Source organism: Balaenoptera ricei, chromosome 5 (assembly GCF_028023285.1).
Source record: "Balaenoptera ricei isolate mBalRic1 chromosome 5, mBalRic1.hap2, whole genome shotgun sequence".
Taxonomy (NCBI): Eukaryota; Metazoa; Chordata; class Mammalia; order Artiodactyla; family Balaenopteridae; genus Balaenoptera; species Balaenoptera ricei.
The window spans coordinates 29,053,977-29,073,724 of NC_082643.1; the positions used below are offsets into that span (position 1 = coordinate 29,053,977).

Genomic DNA, 19,748 nt, shown 5'->3' on the forward strand with positions numbered 1-19,748 from the left:
TCCCAGGCAAGCCAGAATGTACAGATACTCTACTTGCAATCTTCAAACTACACAAATCAGTTTTGATAATGATTCATCTCTTAGCATCATCAAGGAGTTAGAAGTGTCTCATAACTGAACTTACTCAACTGGACTGGAGTTTTCTCCTTACAATTGAGCGGACCTTTAATTTGTCCAGAAACACTTCTAGACTTTATTCCACTCACCCATCCCTTAAACGAACTATATCAGACATAATTTAACATTCTTGGAAGTTAGTAATCGAGACGGCAGAACCTCAGTGGTTGAGCGTGCTCATTGCCTTTGTTTGAATCTCAACTCTCGCCCCTTTCTCTGTGACCTTAGGTAAGTTATCCCTCTAGAACTCTTATTTGCAAAGTGTGGTAATGTGCTCGGCATGGTTCCAGGCTTAAAGTAAATGTTAGTGGTGGTAATCTGAATTTTGTAGATTCTGGTGATCACCTGAAAACCAATTTGATGAACATCTCCTTGCTTCTACATACATGCTCTTAGTTCTAGAGTCTAGCTTTATATCTTATCTGCCTCCCTCCTTGCTGTGACCAGTCACTTTTTGCTGTAATTTTCTGAGTAATTAGTAACTTATTAGAATTGTGACGCTGAGGAAATAGGAAATCCACACATTCAAACCATCCCAGCACAGTGTCCCACACTAGCTACTCAAAGCCATGGGTAACATGGCAAGCACATCTTCCTGGAGGATCAGTTTTACTGGATTGTAAATTATTTAAGATACCACTTTTATATTTGATAAATAATGAAGAGCAGAGTGTAAAATGTATATGAGTTGGTGAAGATAAATCAACATGTTGATGTAATTTCAGTTCCAGTGGTGCTGCTGGGACCCCGGGTGAATTCACTCTCCTCTGTCACTGATGCTTACCTTGGTGGAGAATGTTGAGAAATACTGGGAAAATGTCTTTCAGAAACATTCTACGGGTAATTTGAGAGGGTTTGAAGCACTGGTTGCTGCTATTGTTAGAGGGTTAAGTTGAACTTTAGGTAAATTTGACAGAAATGTCTTCTTCCAAGAGTGTATAGGAGGATATCCATTTATTTTTTTACGTTGCAGTTCTGCTTATTAACTTTGAACAGCCCGTAGGAGACGTATATCTTAAAGATTATCACCCCCTTCAGCGTGAGACTTCCTTGCAGCTCTTTCCTTTTGGTATCTTCAGTTGGTTTTCCCTGTAGGATCTGGTGTATCTGTGATAGCAAACTGGAATTCCTTTCCTGAATGGGGATTCTGAATTGGGAGATATATATCTTATATATAGCCCCAGAAGAAGAGGTGGTAGGATAAAACTGTTTTAACTGGGAATGGAGTACTGTTGAGAGCTCAGAATAATGGTTTGCAAACCTTGAAAATGGGATTGGGAAAGGAATAGATAATAGAAAATTTTAGCCGTTTTTTTAGATTAGCAAAAGACAATTTTAAATTGCCTCTTCACATTATTTTTTGAACAGCTCTATTGAGGATTAATTGGCTTAGAATATACTGCACATGTTTAAAATGTACAATGTGATTAGTTTTGACATACATGTGAAAGAATCACCACAATCAAGATAATGACCATACTCATCACCCCACAAAAGTGTACTCCTGCACCTTTTCAGTCTCTCCCCTCAGCCCCGACTCTCATCCCCAGGCCACTACTGACCTGCTTTCTGTCACCATACCTTGGTTTGCATCTTCTAGATTTTATTTGCATGGGATCATACAGCGTACACTCTTTTTCTGTCTGCCTTCTCTCAGCATATTATTTTGAGACCAATCCATGTTGCTGTGTGAATCAGTGTTTCATTCTTTTTTATTACTGAGTAGTATTCCATTGTATGGATGTACCATATTTGTTTATTCATTCATGTGTTGATGGACATTTGGTTTGATTCCAGTTTTTGGCTATCACAAATAAAATATACACGTCTTTGTAAATACATGTTTTCATTTCTCTTGGGTAAATACCTAGAAGTAGAATGGCTGGGTCATATGGTAAGTGCACGTTCAACTTTACAAGAAACTGCCAAAATATTGTCCAAAGCGGTTGTGCCATTTTACATTCCAGCCAACAATGTGGGAGAAAATCCCTGTTGCCATTACTTCATATGGTTAATAAGCCTTTTAATTAAAAAATTTTATTGTGGTAAAATATACATAATGTAATACTTATCATTTTAACCATTTATAAGTGTACAATTCCATGGCATTAAATACATTCACAGTGTTGTGCAACCATTACCACTATTCATATCCAAAACTTTCTCATCATCCCCAACAAAAACTTGGTTCCCATTAAACAGTAACTGCATCTTTTCCCTTTCCCCCAGCCCCTGGTAACCTCTGTTCTACTTTTTGTCCATGAACTTTTCTATTCTAAGTCCCTCATATAAGTAGGATATTTTTCCTTCTGTGTTTGATTTACTTCACTAAGCATAATACTTTTAAGAATTTCTTTGATGAAGGGTGTGTTCACATCTTTTACCTAATTTTTAATTGGATTATTTGGATTTTTATTAATGAGTTTTGAGAGTTCATTATATATTCAGGACACAAGTCCTTTATCAGATATGTGATTGCAAATATTTCCTTTGAGTCTATGGCTTCAATGTGTTAAGTGTAAGACAATACTTCAAAATAAATATCCTTAAACAAGCATTAGTGGGGAAAAAATAAGAAATTCAGAAACTAAATACAGAAATGGATAAAAATTGGAAGAAAATCAAAGAGAATTGATGGAATTCAGTAAATAAATTTAAAAGAAAAACATTTCATAAATTTCAATGTGCCAAAGAACGGTAGATTTGTATTAAAATGTAGTAAGGTTCATTGAAGAATGGCAGGAAAAAAAACTAAAGGAGTGAATAAGAAATTTAAAATGAGATAAAAAGTGTCTAAGAGAAAGTGATTGGAAAGGGCAAAAAGGAAGATCCAAAATATGTATAACTGGAGCTCCAAAGTACCCAGAGCCAGTAGAACAGGGCTAATACTTAAAACTTTCCAGAAGTTAGTGAAGACCTAAATCTACATATTGAAAGAACTCACTTACCCTTGGGCAATTTCACCTAAAATGATCAACTTTGAGACATATCCTAGTAAAACTATTAGACTTTAAAGACAAAGGAAAGTCCTCAGGGCTTCCAGGTAAAAAGAGCACATTACTTGTAAAGGCAAGAAAGTAAAGCTAAAATCAAACTTCTCAAAAGCATCGTCTAGAAATAGGCAACAGTGAAAAAGCATTTCAAGAATCAAGGACAGGCCAAGCTCTCCTTCAAGCATCAGGGCTATAGAAAGTTTTAAATGTGCAAGAAGTCAGGGGATACTGTAACAATGAGCTAGCTCTTCCTGAGGCATCTGCTGGGGTCATTTTATTCAACTAAGATATGACTGGAGAAAGTTTGGGAAAAGGACAGGTGGTGAGCGTTTAATATATTCAGTCATAGAGATAAGGCTAAAATAAGTGTAGTGATATGGATGAAAGAATAGTATATAAACTTTAGATATTCTGACAAAGTAGAAAGAGTACAACTATAAAAATGGAACAGAAGAATAGGGAAAGGGGGAAAGTAAAATAAGATCATTGACTGTATAGGTGATAGATGAGAATTAAAAGATACCATTTAAAACTGACCAACTAGACGGTATGAGGTCGAGTAAGGAAAAAAACAGAGATGGAAGACCTTAAAAGATACAAATAGAAAAATAACCATAGCACAGCAATATAAAACTATCTGTAGAGTTTCCTTTAAAAAAAAACGAAGACAAATAATTACATCACATAGAGGAATATAGTAAATATAATATTACAATAACTCTAATAAAAAATAACATGACAGAATTGAGACCAAACATCAGTCATATCAGTAAATGTAAATGGGCAGGAATTCCCTGGTGGTCTGGTGGTTTGGACTCCATGCTCTCACTGCCAAGGGCCTGGGTTCAATCCCTGGTCAGGGAACTAAGATCCCACAGGCCATGTGGCATGGCCAAAAAAAAAAAAAAAAAAAATATATATATATATATATATATAGGTTTAATCACCTATTAAAATTAAAAGGTTTTCAAGTTGGTTCATAAAGCAAAACTTTATGCTGTATTCAGAAGACCCATCCGCGCCCCCCCCCCAAGTGATTAAAAAGCTAAAAATCAAGGAATTGGCAAAGGTATATCAGGCACTTGTAAACAACAGGAAATGGGGGATTGTGATTCTGATATCACACAAAATAGAATTCAGAAGACCAAAAAGCACTGACACAGAGAACACTTTAAAGTGAACATATATGCACCAAACATCACAGCAACCTCCTATATAAAGCAGGATATGGCAGGGAAAACGAATAGAAACACACCAATAATGGGAACTTTAATACACCAGTCTAAATACAAGACAGGTCATGTGGGAAAAAGCGTAAGTAATCATAGCAGCCAGAGTTTGGGTAACTGCCCACAGGCCAAGTCAAGTCTGTTACTTGTTTTTGTAAATAAAGCTTTTTAACACACAGACACATCCACTTGTTTACATATTGTCTATGGCTTTCTTACTATTCAACGGCAGAGTTGAATAGTTGTGACAGAGGCCCTGTAGTCCACAAAACCTCAAATGTTTACTCTCTGATCCTTTACAGAAGAAGTTCACTGACTCCCCCGCACCCCCACCCCTGATGCTGGAGACATAAGCAACATTATTAATTAGTTAGTTTTTATGGAAACCTATTAAACACTGCATCCTAATAATAGAAAATATACCTTCTTCTCAAGTGTGCAAGGAACACTCATAAAAATGTATAATATTGTAGGTCACAAAGAAAATATCAAGTTCCTTAAGTTAGAAATACTGCAATCAGCATTCTTATCACAATGCCATAAACCTAGAAATTTGAAGCAAATAAGCTCTTCTCTCTGGGAATTTTAAAACTTCTATTAAATGACCTGTTGGCAAATGAGAAAATATAAAGATAAATTACATAATTTCTGGAAAATAATGATCAAACAACTACATATTAGAATCTGTAGGATGCATTTAAACCAGTGATCAGAGAAAAATTCATAGCGTTGAACACCTATATCAGTAAAAATGAAAGAATAAAAATAAATTTTAAATTCCCAATCAAAAGGCTAGGAAAAGAACACTGAAGTAAGCCAAAGAAAAAGCAAAAGTATGAAGAAAAAGATAATAAAGATAAAAGCAAAAAATAATGAAATTCGGCTTTCCTGGTGGCGCAGTGGTTGAGAATCTGCCTGCCAATGCAGGGGACACGGGTTCGAGCCCTGGTCTGGGAAGATCCCACGTGCCGCGGAGCAACTAGGCCCGTGAGCCACAACTACTGAGCCTGCGCGTCTGGAGCCTGTGCTCCGCAACAAGAGAGGCTGCCATAGTGAGAGGTCTGCGCACCGCGATGAAGAGTGGCCCCCACTTGCCGCAACTAGAGAAAGCCCTCGCACAGAAACGAAGACCCAACACAACCATAAATAAAAAAATAAAATTAAATTAAAAAATAATAATAATAAATAAATAAATAAGTAAATAAATAAAATGAATAAATGTATTAAAACACACACACACACATTATCTAAAAAAAAATAATAATAATAATGAAATAGTAAAAAAAAAAAAAAACACAGATCAAGTCAACAAATCCAAATCCTGGTTTGAAAAAATAACAACCCAAGGGTCAATTTAATAAAGGAAGAAAAAGGTGTTGCAAGAAGAAAGCACAAATATAAAATAAGAAGTAAGAGGGAAACAGATATTGATAAAGAGAATACAAAATTTTACTGTAAGGTTACTTAACATACCTTTATGCAAGTAAATTTAAAAACCTAGATGAAATGGATAATTTTCTAGAAGAAAGTATAATTTACCAAAATTATCCTTAGTAGACATAGAAAGCTTACATTTACTTACAGAGGACAAATAGAGAAAGTTTTAAGGAACTACTCCACAGGAAAGCACCAATCCCAGAGAGTTTAAGAGAGGGAGTCTACCAAACATTTAGAGTCTGTTTAGAAACATAAACTGTTTCTGAGCACACAAACATTTATGAAGCAAGTGTCACAGTGACATGACAACCTGCTAATGATAGCACACAAAGAAACTTACAGATCAATATAGTTTATGAATATTAATATAAAGATCTGAAATAAAATATTAGTTATAAGACTCTAATGCCCCACATTAAGAAAATAATACATCATCACCAAGCAGGTCTTATGCCAGAATGCAGGGATAATTCACCATATTAATAAGTATAAGAAGAAAAATCATAATATCTTTAGAAATGCTGAACAATCTTCTGACAAAAATTCAACACCTATTCCTAGTAAAAACACTCAACTATAGGAATGGATGGATACTTCCTTAACATAATTTATATATGTCAGTCCTAAAGTCAGCATCTTACTTAATGGGGAAACACTAGAGGCATTCTTACCAAGGTCAAGAATAAGTCATGGAAATTCACTATCTCCATTACTTTTTAATATTGTATTGGCACTACTAGCCAGTGCAATCAGACAAGAGAAAACAATTCAAAAGGAAAAAGTAAAACTAGTTGGAGACATGATCATTTGCTGGAGAACTAACTCTATAATGAGTCAATGATAAAAATAACTCAGACAACAAAAGAATTCAGCCAGGTAGTAATATATAAAATAACATGGAAATATCAATAACCATATATATAAATAATTACCAGATAGAAGATATAATGGAATAGAAAACTCCATTTAAAATAGCAACGGAAAAGATAAAATACTTAATTTTGTAAGAACTGTTTAAAACCTAATGCTGTTATAGATTGAATTATGTCCCTCGCAAAATGTATCTGTTGAAGCCCTAATCATAAATATAATACCTAAGAATGTGACTGTGTTTGGAAGTAGGGTCTTTAGAAAGTTAAAATGAGGCCATTGAGCTGGACCCTAAACTGACTGGTGTCCTTATAAGAAGAGGCGATTAGGACATACAGAGAAACACCAGGGAAGTAAGCTATGGGAGAACGCAGCAAGAAAGTGGCCATCTGCAAACCAAGAAGAGAGGCCTCAGGAGAAACCAGCCTGCCAACACCTTGGTCTCAGACTTCTAGCCACCAGAACTTTGAGTAAATAAATTTCTGTTGTTTAAGTCCCCCAGTCTGTGGTACTTTGTTAAGGACAGGCCTGGCAAATTAATACAGACAGTAGCTATGGGGCAGTCCTGAAAGATGCAAAAGTAGAGTTGACAGACCTTCCTAGTTCTTGAATTAAATATTTTAACATCATCAAGATATTCTTACTAAATTAATGTTTAAATATAATGTGATCCCGGGCTTCCCTGGTGGCGCAGTGGTTGAGAATCTGCCTGCCAATGCAGGGGACATGGGTTCGAGCCCTAGTCTGGGAAGATCCCACATGCCGCGGAGCAACTAGGCCCGTGAGCCACAACTACTGAGCCTGCGCGTCTGGAGCCTGTGCTCCGCAACAAGAGAGGCCGCGACAGTGAGAGGCCCGCGCACCGCATGAAGAATGGCCCCCACTTGCCGCAACTAGAGAAAGCCCTCGCACAGAAACGAAGACCCAACACAGCCAAAAAATAATAATAAATAAATAAACTAAAAGTAAATTTTAAAAAATATATATATATATAATGTGATCCCAATAAAAGTACCAATAATCTTTTTGTCTGGAGGTCGACAAGGTGATAACCAAAGTTCATATGGAAAAGTCAGCGTATGAGTACAACACTGAAAAGGAAGAACTATGAGAGGGGACTAGCCCTACAGATATTAGCATGTACTATAAAGTCTCTGTAATTAAAACAGAGTGATACTGGGGCACGGACTAGAATGGAATGGGATGGAATGTCTAAAAATAGACCCTAACATACATGGACATTTATGAGAAAGGTGTTATCTCCAACCACTAGGACAGGGGTGGGCTTTTTTTTTTTTTTTTTTTTTGGCCTCGCCGCTTGGCTTGGAGGATCTTAGTTCTCCCACCAGGGATCGAACCCGTGCCCCCTGAAATGGAAGCATGGAGTCTTAACCACTGGGCCATCAGGGAATTCCCCAGAGTTGGGCTTTTTAATTAATGGTATTGGGGCAACTGGCCAAACATTTGGAAAAAGAGAAAGTGAGATCTATTCCTCATACTATAAATAAACTGAACTCCAAATGGATCAGAGATTTAAGTAAAATATGAAACTTTCTATGCACTGGAAGAATGGATGAATTCCTCCTTACAGTCTGGGTGTAGAAGAAGGCTTTTTATCACTCAAAATCCATATGCAATAAAAGAAAACACTGATAAATTTGACTACCAAAAAATAAAAAATAAACTTGCCCAGAAGCAGAGCCAAAAGACAAATTGACAGATTGTGATAAGATATTTGTAACATAATATATCATGGGCTAATATCATATATATATATATAAATGAAAAATGGGAAGACCAAAAATGGGCAAAAGGCACAAGCAGACAATTCACCAAAAAAAGATAAAAATACATCTTCTGAAATACATGAAAAGATGATCAACTTTCACCATAATAGAAATGTAAATTAAAATTGCACCACAATACCTACCATTTTCCACCCATCAGATTGTCAAAAAATGTTTTTAAAAACCTGTCAAAATAGTCTGTTCAGGAGGCTTTGAGGGAGAAGTCACTCTCATTTGTCGCTGGTAGCAATGCAAAATGGTACAACCCCTATGTAGGGATACTTGACAATAACAAAATTATACCTGCATTTACCCTTTCACCCAGTATTTCCACTTCTAGGAATTTACCCTGAAGATACACCTTTAACAATACTGCAATATATGCCTGGAGTTATTCATTGCAATATGGTATGTAATGGTAGAATATTGTAAACTACCTAAATGCCCAGACATTGGAGATTGGTTGAATAAACTATGGTGCTATTAGCGGTAAAACAAATAAGGTCAATCTCTATAAACTAATATGAAGTTAATTCTAAGATATAGTTGAAAAAGCTAAGTGCAAAGGCTGTATAGCAGGCTGCCTTTCTTTTTAGTAATAAAGATGAAATCAGAAAGCAAACATTTATCTGCTTAATTTCTTCAAGAAGAAACACAGAAAGGATAAAACAGAAAAAAATGAAATTGATTATCCTCTGAGGAGGTTAGATGGGCGGACTGATAAATAGTAATATATACATATGATGAGATGCTACACACATTCGATGAATCAATCATACAGACATAATGTTGAACTTAAGAAGCCAGACACAAGAGTATATACGATTTCATTTATACGAAGATTTCTGCATTTTATTATAGGTGTGTGATACCTCAATACCTTTTTTAAGTTCATTAAAATATACCTGTACCTATAACAGCAGCAGCAAAATCATCTCATCTTAATAATCAGAGGTGAGAAAAAGGTATCGATCTCGTCAAGTTCATCTATAGAGTGCTGCTTTGTTGTAGTTGGTGGCTCACATCCCAGGTCATGTACAAAAGCTGATTGATCTCACCTGTGGTGTACACTAAGGGCAGCCCGGTGCTTTAGAGCCAGACCACTGCACACCACGCAACAGTTACACAGGAACACGTGTGCGTAGTATCAGCCGGAGGTACAGAAACACATTGCCTTCTGCTGCCACTGTCACCTGCAAGCAGTGGGAAGAAGTAAATTCCCAGTTCTAAAACTCTGTTAGGCAATAAGAGTCGCTAAAACAAGGGCTCCAGTAAGGGGGTGTGGGTGGGAGAGAGAAGAGAGATGGAGAATTGTTTTAAGTTGCTGTATGGTGCTGTAGTTGGCAGGAGGGGTTTAGAAGCCAGTATTATCCACCTTTTAAAGGAGGCTGTAGCTAGATGACCATAAAAGGCAAGCTGGGAAGCGGTAATTCAAGCTGCAACAGTTGAAAGAAAAAGAAGAGTGTTTGATTGCATAGGTAATTTAAAGATATTGCACTATTTCAGAGCATGTGTTTATTTTGGAATATAGATTTCTCTTGGTGTTGGGGGAGCCTTTGTGACTGTTGGGAACTTTGTCGACAACAAAGCAAAGTGGTTTACATTTCAAATGACTACTGAAAGGTAGGAGGAATTAGGCCTTCTTTTCCCTTACCGCCACTTTTTTCCTTCTTGGGTTATTTTGTGGGGGGCATTGGGTTTTTTGGAGTGTAATTGATTTACAATGTTAGGTTAGTTTCAGGCATACAACAAAGTAATTCTGATATATATATGTATTTATTCTTTTTCCACTATAGGTAGGAATCATGCTTTTGATGACTTGATTTGGACAGATTCCATCACTGTGAAAAAGGAAATACATTTATTATACTAAAAAGATTTGTTTCTAAGGGATCAAATAGTAGGGGAATCAGCAAATCTTATTGCTACAGGATTATGGAGAAATTTACGATATAGCACATGAGAGCTTTTAATACCTTCAAAAACTTTTTTTTTTCTTAAACAATTTTCAGCTCATAAATTAGTAATAATCCAAGCATTAAGAGTACTTTTTCCTGTAGAAATGGTATCAGTCATGAATAGATTCCCTGGAAAGCCCTCAAAAATCTACTTAATTCCTAATGCCACTAAATATGGTTTCTTTGGGAAAATGTATTCTGAGGCCTAACTCCCAACAACAATAACAGATTTTAAATCTCCTCCTCTCTCCTCCCATGTAGTTTACCAGATGGGTTGTTTTTCTCCTTCCAGCCAAGGCCACAAGAGCAGTAGGGATTCCAAGGACCTTTATTATGGGAAGGAGCCATCTGGTGACCCTGGCAAGAAGCTTAGGATCTAACCCCAGTTAGGGCTCTGGAAACCAGCCTGCCCTTCCCTTTATCATTGCCTTTGTAGTGGCTTTGCCTCTGGAGGTTTCTGGAGGTTGAGGACCATGCTAATTATTAACTCCTTAGGTTCTTAACATACGGAGCTTTTAGGAATGGCTTGAGTTGTTTTATTTCCTTCTCTACTGGTGTGTATGTTTTTTGGCCTTTGTACCTTGAGTATTCATTCAGTTAGCAAAATGTGGATTGTATGACCTGTTTCTTCCTTTGCCTATCAGGTGGTGATAAGGATTACTGAGAAGTGGGTAAATACATTAAGATCCTTAGAGGAAAAATATTCATAAAGTATGACTGCTAGGACACAACATAAAGTCCGTCCCACAAAAAATCATATTTTATCCAATTAACTGTCTTCATTGGCACTTGGATTTTATACAGCTCACTGTATTTACCCTCTCAACTTTATTTACTACTTTATTTACTTACTTATTTATTTACTTCCTTTAGTTTAAAGTGAGTTAATATGTCCATTTAAAGCATTTGTGGTGAATAACTCATAGCATTCAATAAATATTATTAACTCTTAAATGTGAAATCTCATCAGCCAGGGATGTAAACTGGAATTGTCAGTGGCGATATATGTTCCTAGTTGTGCTTTGGTTTTTAGTGAATGAAAAAATTAAGAATAAGGGAACCTTAACATTTTTAACCTAAAAGAATGTATTTTGCAGACTTTCCTTGGGTAGTTTGTCAATGCTGCAGGTCTCAGGCATAGGCCATCAGTGATTCTAAGGAGACCGTAGTTTTTACTGCATTTATTCCTGAGTGAAAAATGTCTTTTCATTTGAATGGTGCTTTTGAGTTGGCAGCATAACAGTGTTCGAATAATTTGTTGTTACTTACAGATTATGATTCAACTTTATTGTGTTTTATTGTGACGTTATTAACGATTTTCATCATTCTCATTTTTGTCCCTCTTTTCTTTTCTTTCCCTTTTTCCAGTTCTTCCTCCAGTACTGGTTCCAAGACACAGTGAATATAATCCTCAGCACAGCCTCTTAGCTCAGTTCCGGAACTTAGGACAAAATGAGCCTCACATGCCACTCAACGCCACTTTCCCGGATTCTTTCCAGCAACCCAGCAGCCATCCGTTTCCTCATTCTCCCAATAGCAGTTACCCAAACTCTCCTGGGAGCAGCAGTAGCACCTACCCTCACTCTCCGACCAGCTCGGACCCAGGAAGCCCCTTTCAGATGCCAGGTGGGTTGCAGTGTTCCGTGATGTTCTGTGGTCAGATCCAAATTGTCATCACAGCGTTAAGGCGAAGCTGGGTTCCCTGGAATGGAGAGCGCTTTCCAGCCCTGGTACGTGGCACTGCGCCTCTAGAACTCAGGATGCAACTTTGAATGAAAGGGGACTTCTAGCCAAGTAAGCCGGTGTTCTGTTTGTCTGGCGCAGATGCTTGAATACATTTTCATTTTTGATTTTTGAAAGGTTTTAAAACAGCTGCATCCTTCTGGGAGTGGCATAGTTGTTCCAGCCTTTGCGCTTGATAAAAGAAAGAGGAAAAAAAATAGCGTGCTGCACACATTTGCTGTTCCCATGCAAGGAAAAAAAACGCTGTCGTAAGTGCAACCTCAGAAAAGATATTTCCTGGGGGATCACACCCCACCACACAACTTAATTAAATTCGTTTAAGTGGTGATGTAATCCCAAGAAACATATACTTTAACAACAAAAGACTTGCATCAGGAGTACTGGAAACCATCTGCTTGTTTAACTTAACAAAGACCAAAAAACCATTATCCTTCTTTCTTAGACTTCTCTGGTGGTGTAATGTTTGTCAAATTAAATGATTAATTAGGACATTATATTTTTCGAGTTATAGGTTCATAAGCGAGCACCTCAAAAAGTGATTAGTGCCCAATTTCTTGCCAGCAGACCTCACAAAGGATACGCTAAGCAAAGATACACTTGACATCTATTAACATTGCAGGAAGGGAAAATGAGTGGGCAAGCATGTTTAATGTGTCACTTGAAATGTTTTCGGGCAGATTTGAATTCGACAGCAGAGCTGGTATGTCCTCAAAAATTGAAAAGTGGTCCACACTTGATATTCCTATCTTTTATTTATATATTTATTGCTTTTTTACATTTTTAGCCTATTATTTTGCACTGTTTGTTTTTCAGTCGAAAACGGTTTAAGATGAGGGTGAGGGATAGACTTGTTTCAAAATCAAACTAGTATCATCTGGTAATCTGCTATCCACCGCACTCCCTCCTGGACCCGCTGGGTTTGAGGAACAGGTTAGTGGCAAGGAGGTTGTTTCGGAAGGCTGTGTAGCAGTGGCAGACCCAGGGTGGGCCCAAGAGTGAAAAAACTGAAGATTACTGCTTGAATTTACACCTTGTCCCTGGCTGTCAGGGTAATTTAACGCACAGGCCAAGTAGAGGAAATACGGAGCAGAGAAAGCTGAAGGGGTGGGAGGAGGACTTTGTGGGGAGAGCAGAGCATCACCCAGAGTATCTGGTGCCTCCCAGGGACGCTGATGCCTTAAGCCGTTGATGATGTTTTCACCAGCTTGTTTGCAGAAATGGTGTTGGATTTGGTCTCAGAGGAGGCTCTTTGTCTTCATTCCTGGCTGGAAGTAAAGCAGAGGCAGTGTTACAGCTGCAGGGAAGAAGCTGAATTTTAAAAAGCTGGGGAAAGGGTGGAAAATACATCCAGATCAGGTCCCCATAGTCCTGTCTTTGTGCTCTGAGGCCTGGCTTGTTAGCACCTGGACGGTAGAAGTGGCCAGGTTGTGATTCAGCTGGAAAGTCAGTCTGGGAAATCTCTTGAGAAACTCTGCAAGAGTAGTGTTAGCTTTTTCTATTTGATGGTTGCCCTGAGTGGTCCAGAGTACCTATCCAAGCTATTGGTGGTTCTTTAAGGTGAAACTTTGTTCCCTGCTCTGTTGTATGTGCTAAGTGGTATGAGGTGGGCTCACCATAGCCCATGAGGAACTTGTTTTTCCATCACAAAGGATTATTTGTGGGAAATCCTTATTTAAGAAAGCACACGACTTGTGTTAGTGTTCTTTGTTTCAAAAATCACACTGTTTGCCTCTTATTTGCCAGTTAGCTGTGAGCTTTCCAGGAGAAACATGTATGCATATTCTGAAACAGAAGATAGTTGTGACAAACTGATTTCTTTCCTATTATTCTGCTACTAGGGATTTCGAAACTCGTGATTATTTTTTTTTTAATATGGGTACAGAAGATTTTTTAAAAAATTTTATTGGGGTATAGTTGATTTACAACATTGTGTTAGTTTCAGGTGTACAGCAAAGTGAATCTGTTATATATTTAAGTGGGTAGGGAGAAGGTAGTCCTAGCAGATTTCTTGAAGTCATGGGAAATTCACAGTTGGAGTCAGTAAGTTGGCTGTAATGAAACTCAGTTGGTAAATTCCTAAGAGCCCATAGATTTAATGCAAGAGACCCTGAAGCTCCTTTTCTTAAGAAGTCCTGCGTAGCTTTCAAAGGTTTTCCGTCCACCAGGGAAATGATGAAATGCAGAGGTCCTTTTAAAGTGGGTTGGGTGAAAGCATGTTTAAATGCCCTTCTGATTGTTTTAAAATGGCATGATCCTCGGTAGGCAGACAACTTCTAGAACTGGCATATGGTGCTTTCGTCCCACTGAATCTTCACTACAATTGTATAAGGTTATTTATTGCATAAGATGGTAGTAATTTTCAAAAAGTGTACACCAAGTCCAGTGCCTGTAGCATCTAATCTTCCAATGGGGAGGTTGAAACGGCAACTTAATCTCTTAAGAATTTCGGCACCGAAGAGAATATATGTTTTAAGCACGTGTGCTTACTAAAGCTTTTTTTCAAATTTTCTAGCCGATACGCCTCCACCTGCTTATCTGCCTCCTGAAGACCCCATGACCCAGGATGGCTCTCAGCCCATGGACACAAATATGATGGCGCCTTCACTGCCCCCAGAAATCAACAGAGGAGGTAAAATGAATTGCTGCTTATTCCCTTTTAGAGTCTGAAGTTTATCTGTCCAAGTGTTGCTTTCTCTCACAGATTTTTATTAGTCTTTAAAAAGATAGCTATTTGAAAAAGATAGAGCACTTATAGTAAGAGAAGCTCAATAGAAAGAATTCTTTGGATTACAGATAAGCCTTTTATATGAAGAACAGGCACACTGATTTAACTAATGAAGGCCTAGATATAATTGTGCAGTCATCTGTTTATAACTTCAATACTCAATACTTTTGAATTGGTGATAAAAGAGTATTTTTAAGTGAAAGACAGAGGATGTTGAGGGAGAAAAAAGAACATAAAACTAGAGTTTTCACTGGTGATTTCCAAAATTTATAGTTCATATAACAAGGCTTTCCAAAAGGTTCTTTGGTCGTTGGGATAGATATTCATAAGCCCCATCTATTTTCTAGGCCTCATCTATGTATAGCTGCAGCTGAAACAAACTAATAGCTTTTGTTCCCTTCTTGCTCTATTTATTTGTTTCTTACCTTGTTACAAGAAGGGATGGGAGGCACATGTTTTTCCTATTCTTACCCTGAGGAGCCGACTTCTTTTCCTCTCTAGTAGAGGGTGGGTCTTTGTGATCCCTGGCAGTGTCTGAGAGGAGGATGCATCATTCTGCCAGGTCTGCAGAGGCTTAAGCGAGCAGGGAACTCGGGTAAATAAGCGTTGGGAGAATCCCTGAGCATCTGTAAGAAGTCATGACCACACGTTGAATGAAACTGTCCCCAGGTAACCTCCCCTGGAGGAAAGTGCTTCACTGGCCTGCTCAACAGCGGCAGAGATGGCTCATTCAATTTGTATTCATTTAATGCAAATTGAAGTTAAAATGCCATTTCATTACTAGGTATGTCTTATTTATCGCATTCTTATCACTTTTTTAGTAAAGGTCTGGAGATACCTCAGACTTTGTCAGAGTTGCTGATATTTTTTAACTTCTTAAAAGTTGTGGATGAACTCAAAGAACCTTCCTTCAGTGTGCAGTGTAATAAATTGGAATTTACACCTTTTTAATCTAAAAACATTTCTTATATCTTTTTTATTGGCTATGTATTTCATCTTTTTTATTAGCTCTGTATTTTGATAATCTCTAGAATATACTCTCAAACATAAAATTATGAGTTGACAAAGATTTTGGTTGGGGAAAATAACTCCTGTCTCACACATCTTTGGAATGTGTATTTGGGGAACAGAATAGCAGGAGAGAATGGGCGCAGCACTGTGAAACAGTTATAAGCCTGTGGACCTGCAGCCATGGTGGCTAAGCCCAAAATGTCTGATTTCAGGAAATAGACCTTTAATTTGCTTTAAAATTTTTCCTTTAAATGGCTTAAAATTCTCTCCTCATTAGAATAAGTTTACACTTAATATTTTCATGAGGACAGGCTATTGGCCTTGTGGTTGTTATACTTTGGTGGTTTTCCTGGAGCAGGGGTCAGCAGACTGCAGCCCACAGGCCACTTCAGCCTGCTGCCTGTTTTTGTAAACAAAGCTTTATTGGGACACAGCTGTGTTCTTTCATTACATATTATCTGTGGCTGCTTTTGCACAGCTAGGGCACAGTTGAATAGGGGCCATAGAGACCACGTGGCCCCCAAGACCTTTCTGGCCTTTTACAGAAAAAAAATTGTCAGCCTCCAACCTGGATGAATAGTCCTGTGAGCAATCCTGATAGCTGATTAAAGCCCTCTCTCGGACTTCCCTGATGGTCCAGTGGTTAAGACTCCGAGCTTCCAATGCACGGGGTGAACATTTGATCCGTGGTCGGGGAAGTTCCACATGCCGTGCAGCACAGCCGAAAAAAAAAAAAAGCCTTCTCTTAATGATGTTGCAGTCTTCCTTAAGATTTGGCACCTGTAAATCACTAAAACTTTGCTCTGTGAAATACAGCTTATTGACATGGGGTAACACTTAGCAAACAGGGAAGATGGTATATGTTTGTGTTCAGCTTACCCGCTTAAGTGTATAAAGCAGTTACTGTATGTGTGGATTTTCTTTTTTTTTTCTTTTTTTCACACACACACACACTGTATTTTATTTTTACAAGAGATAAATAGACTGACACCAAGCATTGTACATGGATGACCACAACAAAAGCAACAATGATTGCAATTACCAAACACAAAACACACTCATACTATGTCATAATATTGACATTCAGTCCAGTAATCCTCCACTGTAACAGCTCCTTTACTTTGCAGTGAAAATTGATTTGTATATTCTTTGCCTCTGAGTCCTTGTGGGATTTTTTTTTTTTTAATTCAAACAGAAAGTCACAAAAATTATACTCATCCTCATCAGTTCACTCAGTCCCATGTAATTAATTTTTTTTTCATCTTGTTCTTTTGTTAGCACTTTTATGAGTTCATCAGTTTTTCATTAGAGTTCTGAAAATGCTTATTCATTCAGTTCAGCAGTACAGTCAGTTACCAGAAACCTGTACTTGTCAGAGTCTTTTCCATGAATTTCTTGAAGATGAAACCCTTTTATAGGAACATATTTGCAAAAGCATCAGAGTACACCCAGAACTGTCTGTAAGTGACAAAAGACTTAAAAGTGACCACGGTTAAAGATTTGATGAAAGTTCATAATAATGCAGTTGACAAGAAAATTAGTTATTTCTGAGATATACATTTTAAAGTAATATCTAGGATTATGACTTATAACATTATACCAGAACATATAAGATTTTTAGAAATTTCTTGTAGTGTCTGAAACATTTATATTAACATATTTCCATACAAATAACCCAATGAAAGTTTAGTATTAGTTGTTTCATTTGTTTGTTTTTTTATTCTGCAGGTTCTTATTAGTCATCAATTTTATACACATCAGTGTATACATGTCAATCCCAGTCGCCCAATTCAGCACACCACCATCACCACCCCACCACCACTTTCCCCCCTTGGTGTCCATATGTCTGTTCTCTACATCTGTGCCTCAACTTCTGCCCTGCAAACCGGCTCATCTGTACCATTTTTCTAGGTTCCACATACATGAGTTAATATACGATATTTGTTTTTCTCTTTCTGACTTACTTCACTCTGTATGACAGTCTCTAGATCCATCCACGTCTCAACAAATGACTCAATTTCGTTCCTTTTTATGGCTGAGTAATATTCCATTGTATATATGTACCACAACTTCTTTATCCATTCGTCTGTTGATGGGCATTTAGGTTGCTTCCATGACCTGGCTATTGTAAATAGTGCTGCAATGAACATTCGGGTGCATGTGTCTTTTTGAATTATGGTTTTCTCTGGGTATATGCCCAGTAGTGGGATTGCTGGGTCATATGGTAATTCTATTTTTAGTTTTTTAAGGAACCTCCATATTGTTCTCCATAGTGGCTGTATCAATTTACATTCCCACCAACAGTGCAAGAGGGTTCCCTTTTCTCCACACCCTCTCCAGCATTTGTTGTTTGTAGATTTTCTGATGATGCCCATTCTAACTGGTGTGAGGTGATACCTCATTGTAGTTTTGATTTGCATTTCTCTAATAATTAGTGATGTTGAGCATCTTTTCATGTGCTTCGTGGCCGTCTGTATGTCTTCTTTGGAGAAATGTCTATTTAGGTCTTCTGCCCATTTTTGGATTAGGGTGTTTGTTTCTTTAATATTGAGCTGAATGAGCTGTTTATATATTTTGGAGATTAATCCTTTGTCCGTTGATGCGTTTGCAAATATTTTCTCCCATTCTGAGGGTTGTCTTTTCGTCTTGTTTATGGTTTCCTTTGCTGTGCAAAAGCTTTGAAGTTTCATTAGGTCCCATTTGTTTGTTTTTGTTTTTATTTCCATTACTCTAGGAGGTGGATCAAAAAAGATCTGGCTGTGATTTATGTCAAAGAGTGTTCTTCCTATGTTTTCCTCTAATAGTTTTATAGTGTCCAGTCTTACATTTAGGTCTCTAATCCATTTTGAGTTTATTTTTGTGTATGGTGTTAGGGAGTATTCTAATTTCATTCTTTTACATGTAGCTGTCCAGTTTTCCCAGCACCACTTATTGAAGAGACTGTCTTTTCTCCATTGTATATCTTTGCCTCCTTTGTCATAGATTAGTTGACCATAGGTGCGTGGGTTTATCTCTGGGCTTTCTATCTTGTTCCATTGATCTATATTTCTGTTTTTGTGCCAGTACCATATTGTCTTGATTACTGTAGCTTTGTAGTATAGTCTGAAGTCAGGGAGTCTGATTCCTCCAGCTCCGTTTTTTCCCCTCAAGACTGCTTTGGCTATTCGGGGTCTTTTGTGTCTCCATACAAATTTTAAGATGATTTGTTCTAGTTCCATTAAAAATGCCATTGGTAATTTGATAGAGATTGCATTGAATCTGTAGATTGCTTTGGGTAGTATAGTCATTTTCACAATGTTGATTCTTCCAATCCAAGAACATGGTATATCTCTCCATCTGTTGGTATCATCTTTAATTTCTTTCATCTGTGTCTTAATAGTTTTCTGCATACAGGTCTTTTGTCTCCCTAGGTAGGTTTATTCCTAGGTATTTTATTCTTTTTGTTGCAATGGTAAATGAGAGTGTTTCTATAATTTCTCTTTCAGATTTTTCATCATTAGTGTATAGGAATGCAAGAGATTTCTGTGCATTAATTTTGTATCCTGCAACTTTACCATATTCATTAATTAGCTCTAGCAGTTTTCTGGTGACAGTTTTAGGATTCTATATGTATAGTATCATGTCATCTGCAAACAGTGACAGTTTTACTTCTTCTTTTCCAATTTGTATTCCTTTTATTTCTTTTTCTTCTCTGATTGCCGTGGCTAGGACTTCCAGAACTATGTTGAATAATAGTGGTGAGAGTGGACATCCTTGTCTCGTTCCTGATCTTAGAGGAAATGCTTTCAGTTTTTCACTGTTGAGAATCATGTTTGCTGTGGGTTTGTCATATATGGTCTTTATTATGTTGAGGTAGGTTCCCTCTATGCCCACTTTGT

General features: G+C 37.5%; 1 protein-coding gene across 4 annotated transcripts in view; it reads left to right on the forward strand.

Annotated features, from left to right (window-relative positions):
* The window catches only part of SMAD1 (SMAD family member 1), an 80,744-nt gene that overhangs the window by 46,797 nt on the left and 14,199 nt on the right, over positions 1 to 19,748 (forward strand). For all 4 annotated transcript variants that reach the window (XM_059922564.1, XM_059922562.1, XM_059922565.1 and 1 more), the window contains 2 exons: positions 11,760 to 12,017; positions 14,647 to 14,763. In XM_059922564.1, coding sequence (XP_059778547.1) covers positions 11,760 to 12,017; positions 14,647 to 14,763 — 375 coding nt within the window. The remainder of the gene's footprint in view (positions 1 to 11,759; positions 12,018 to 14,646; positions 14,764 to 19,748) is intronic.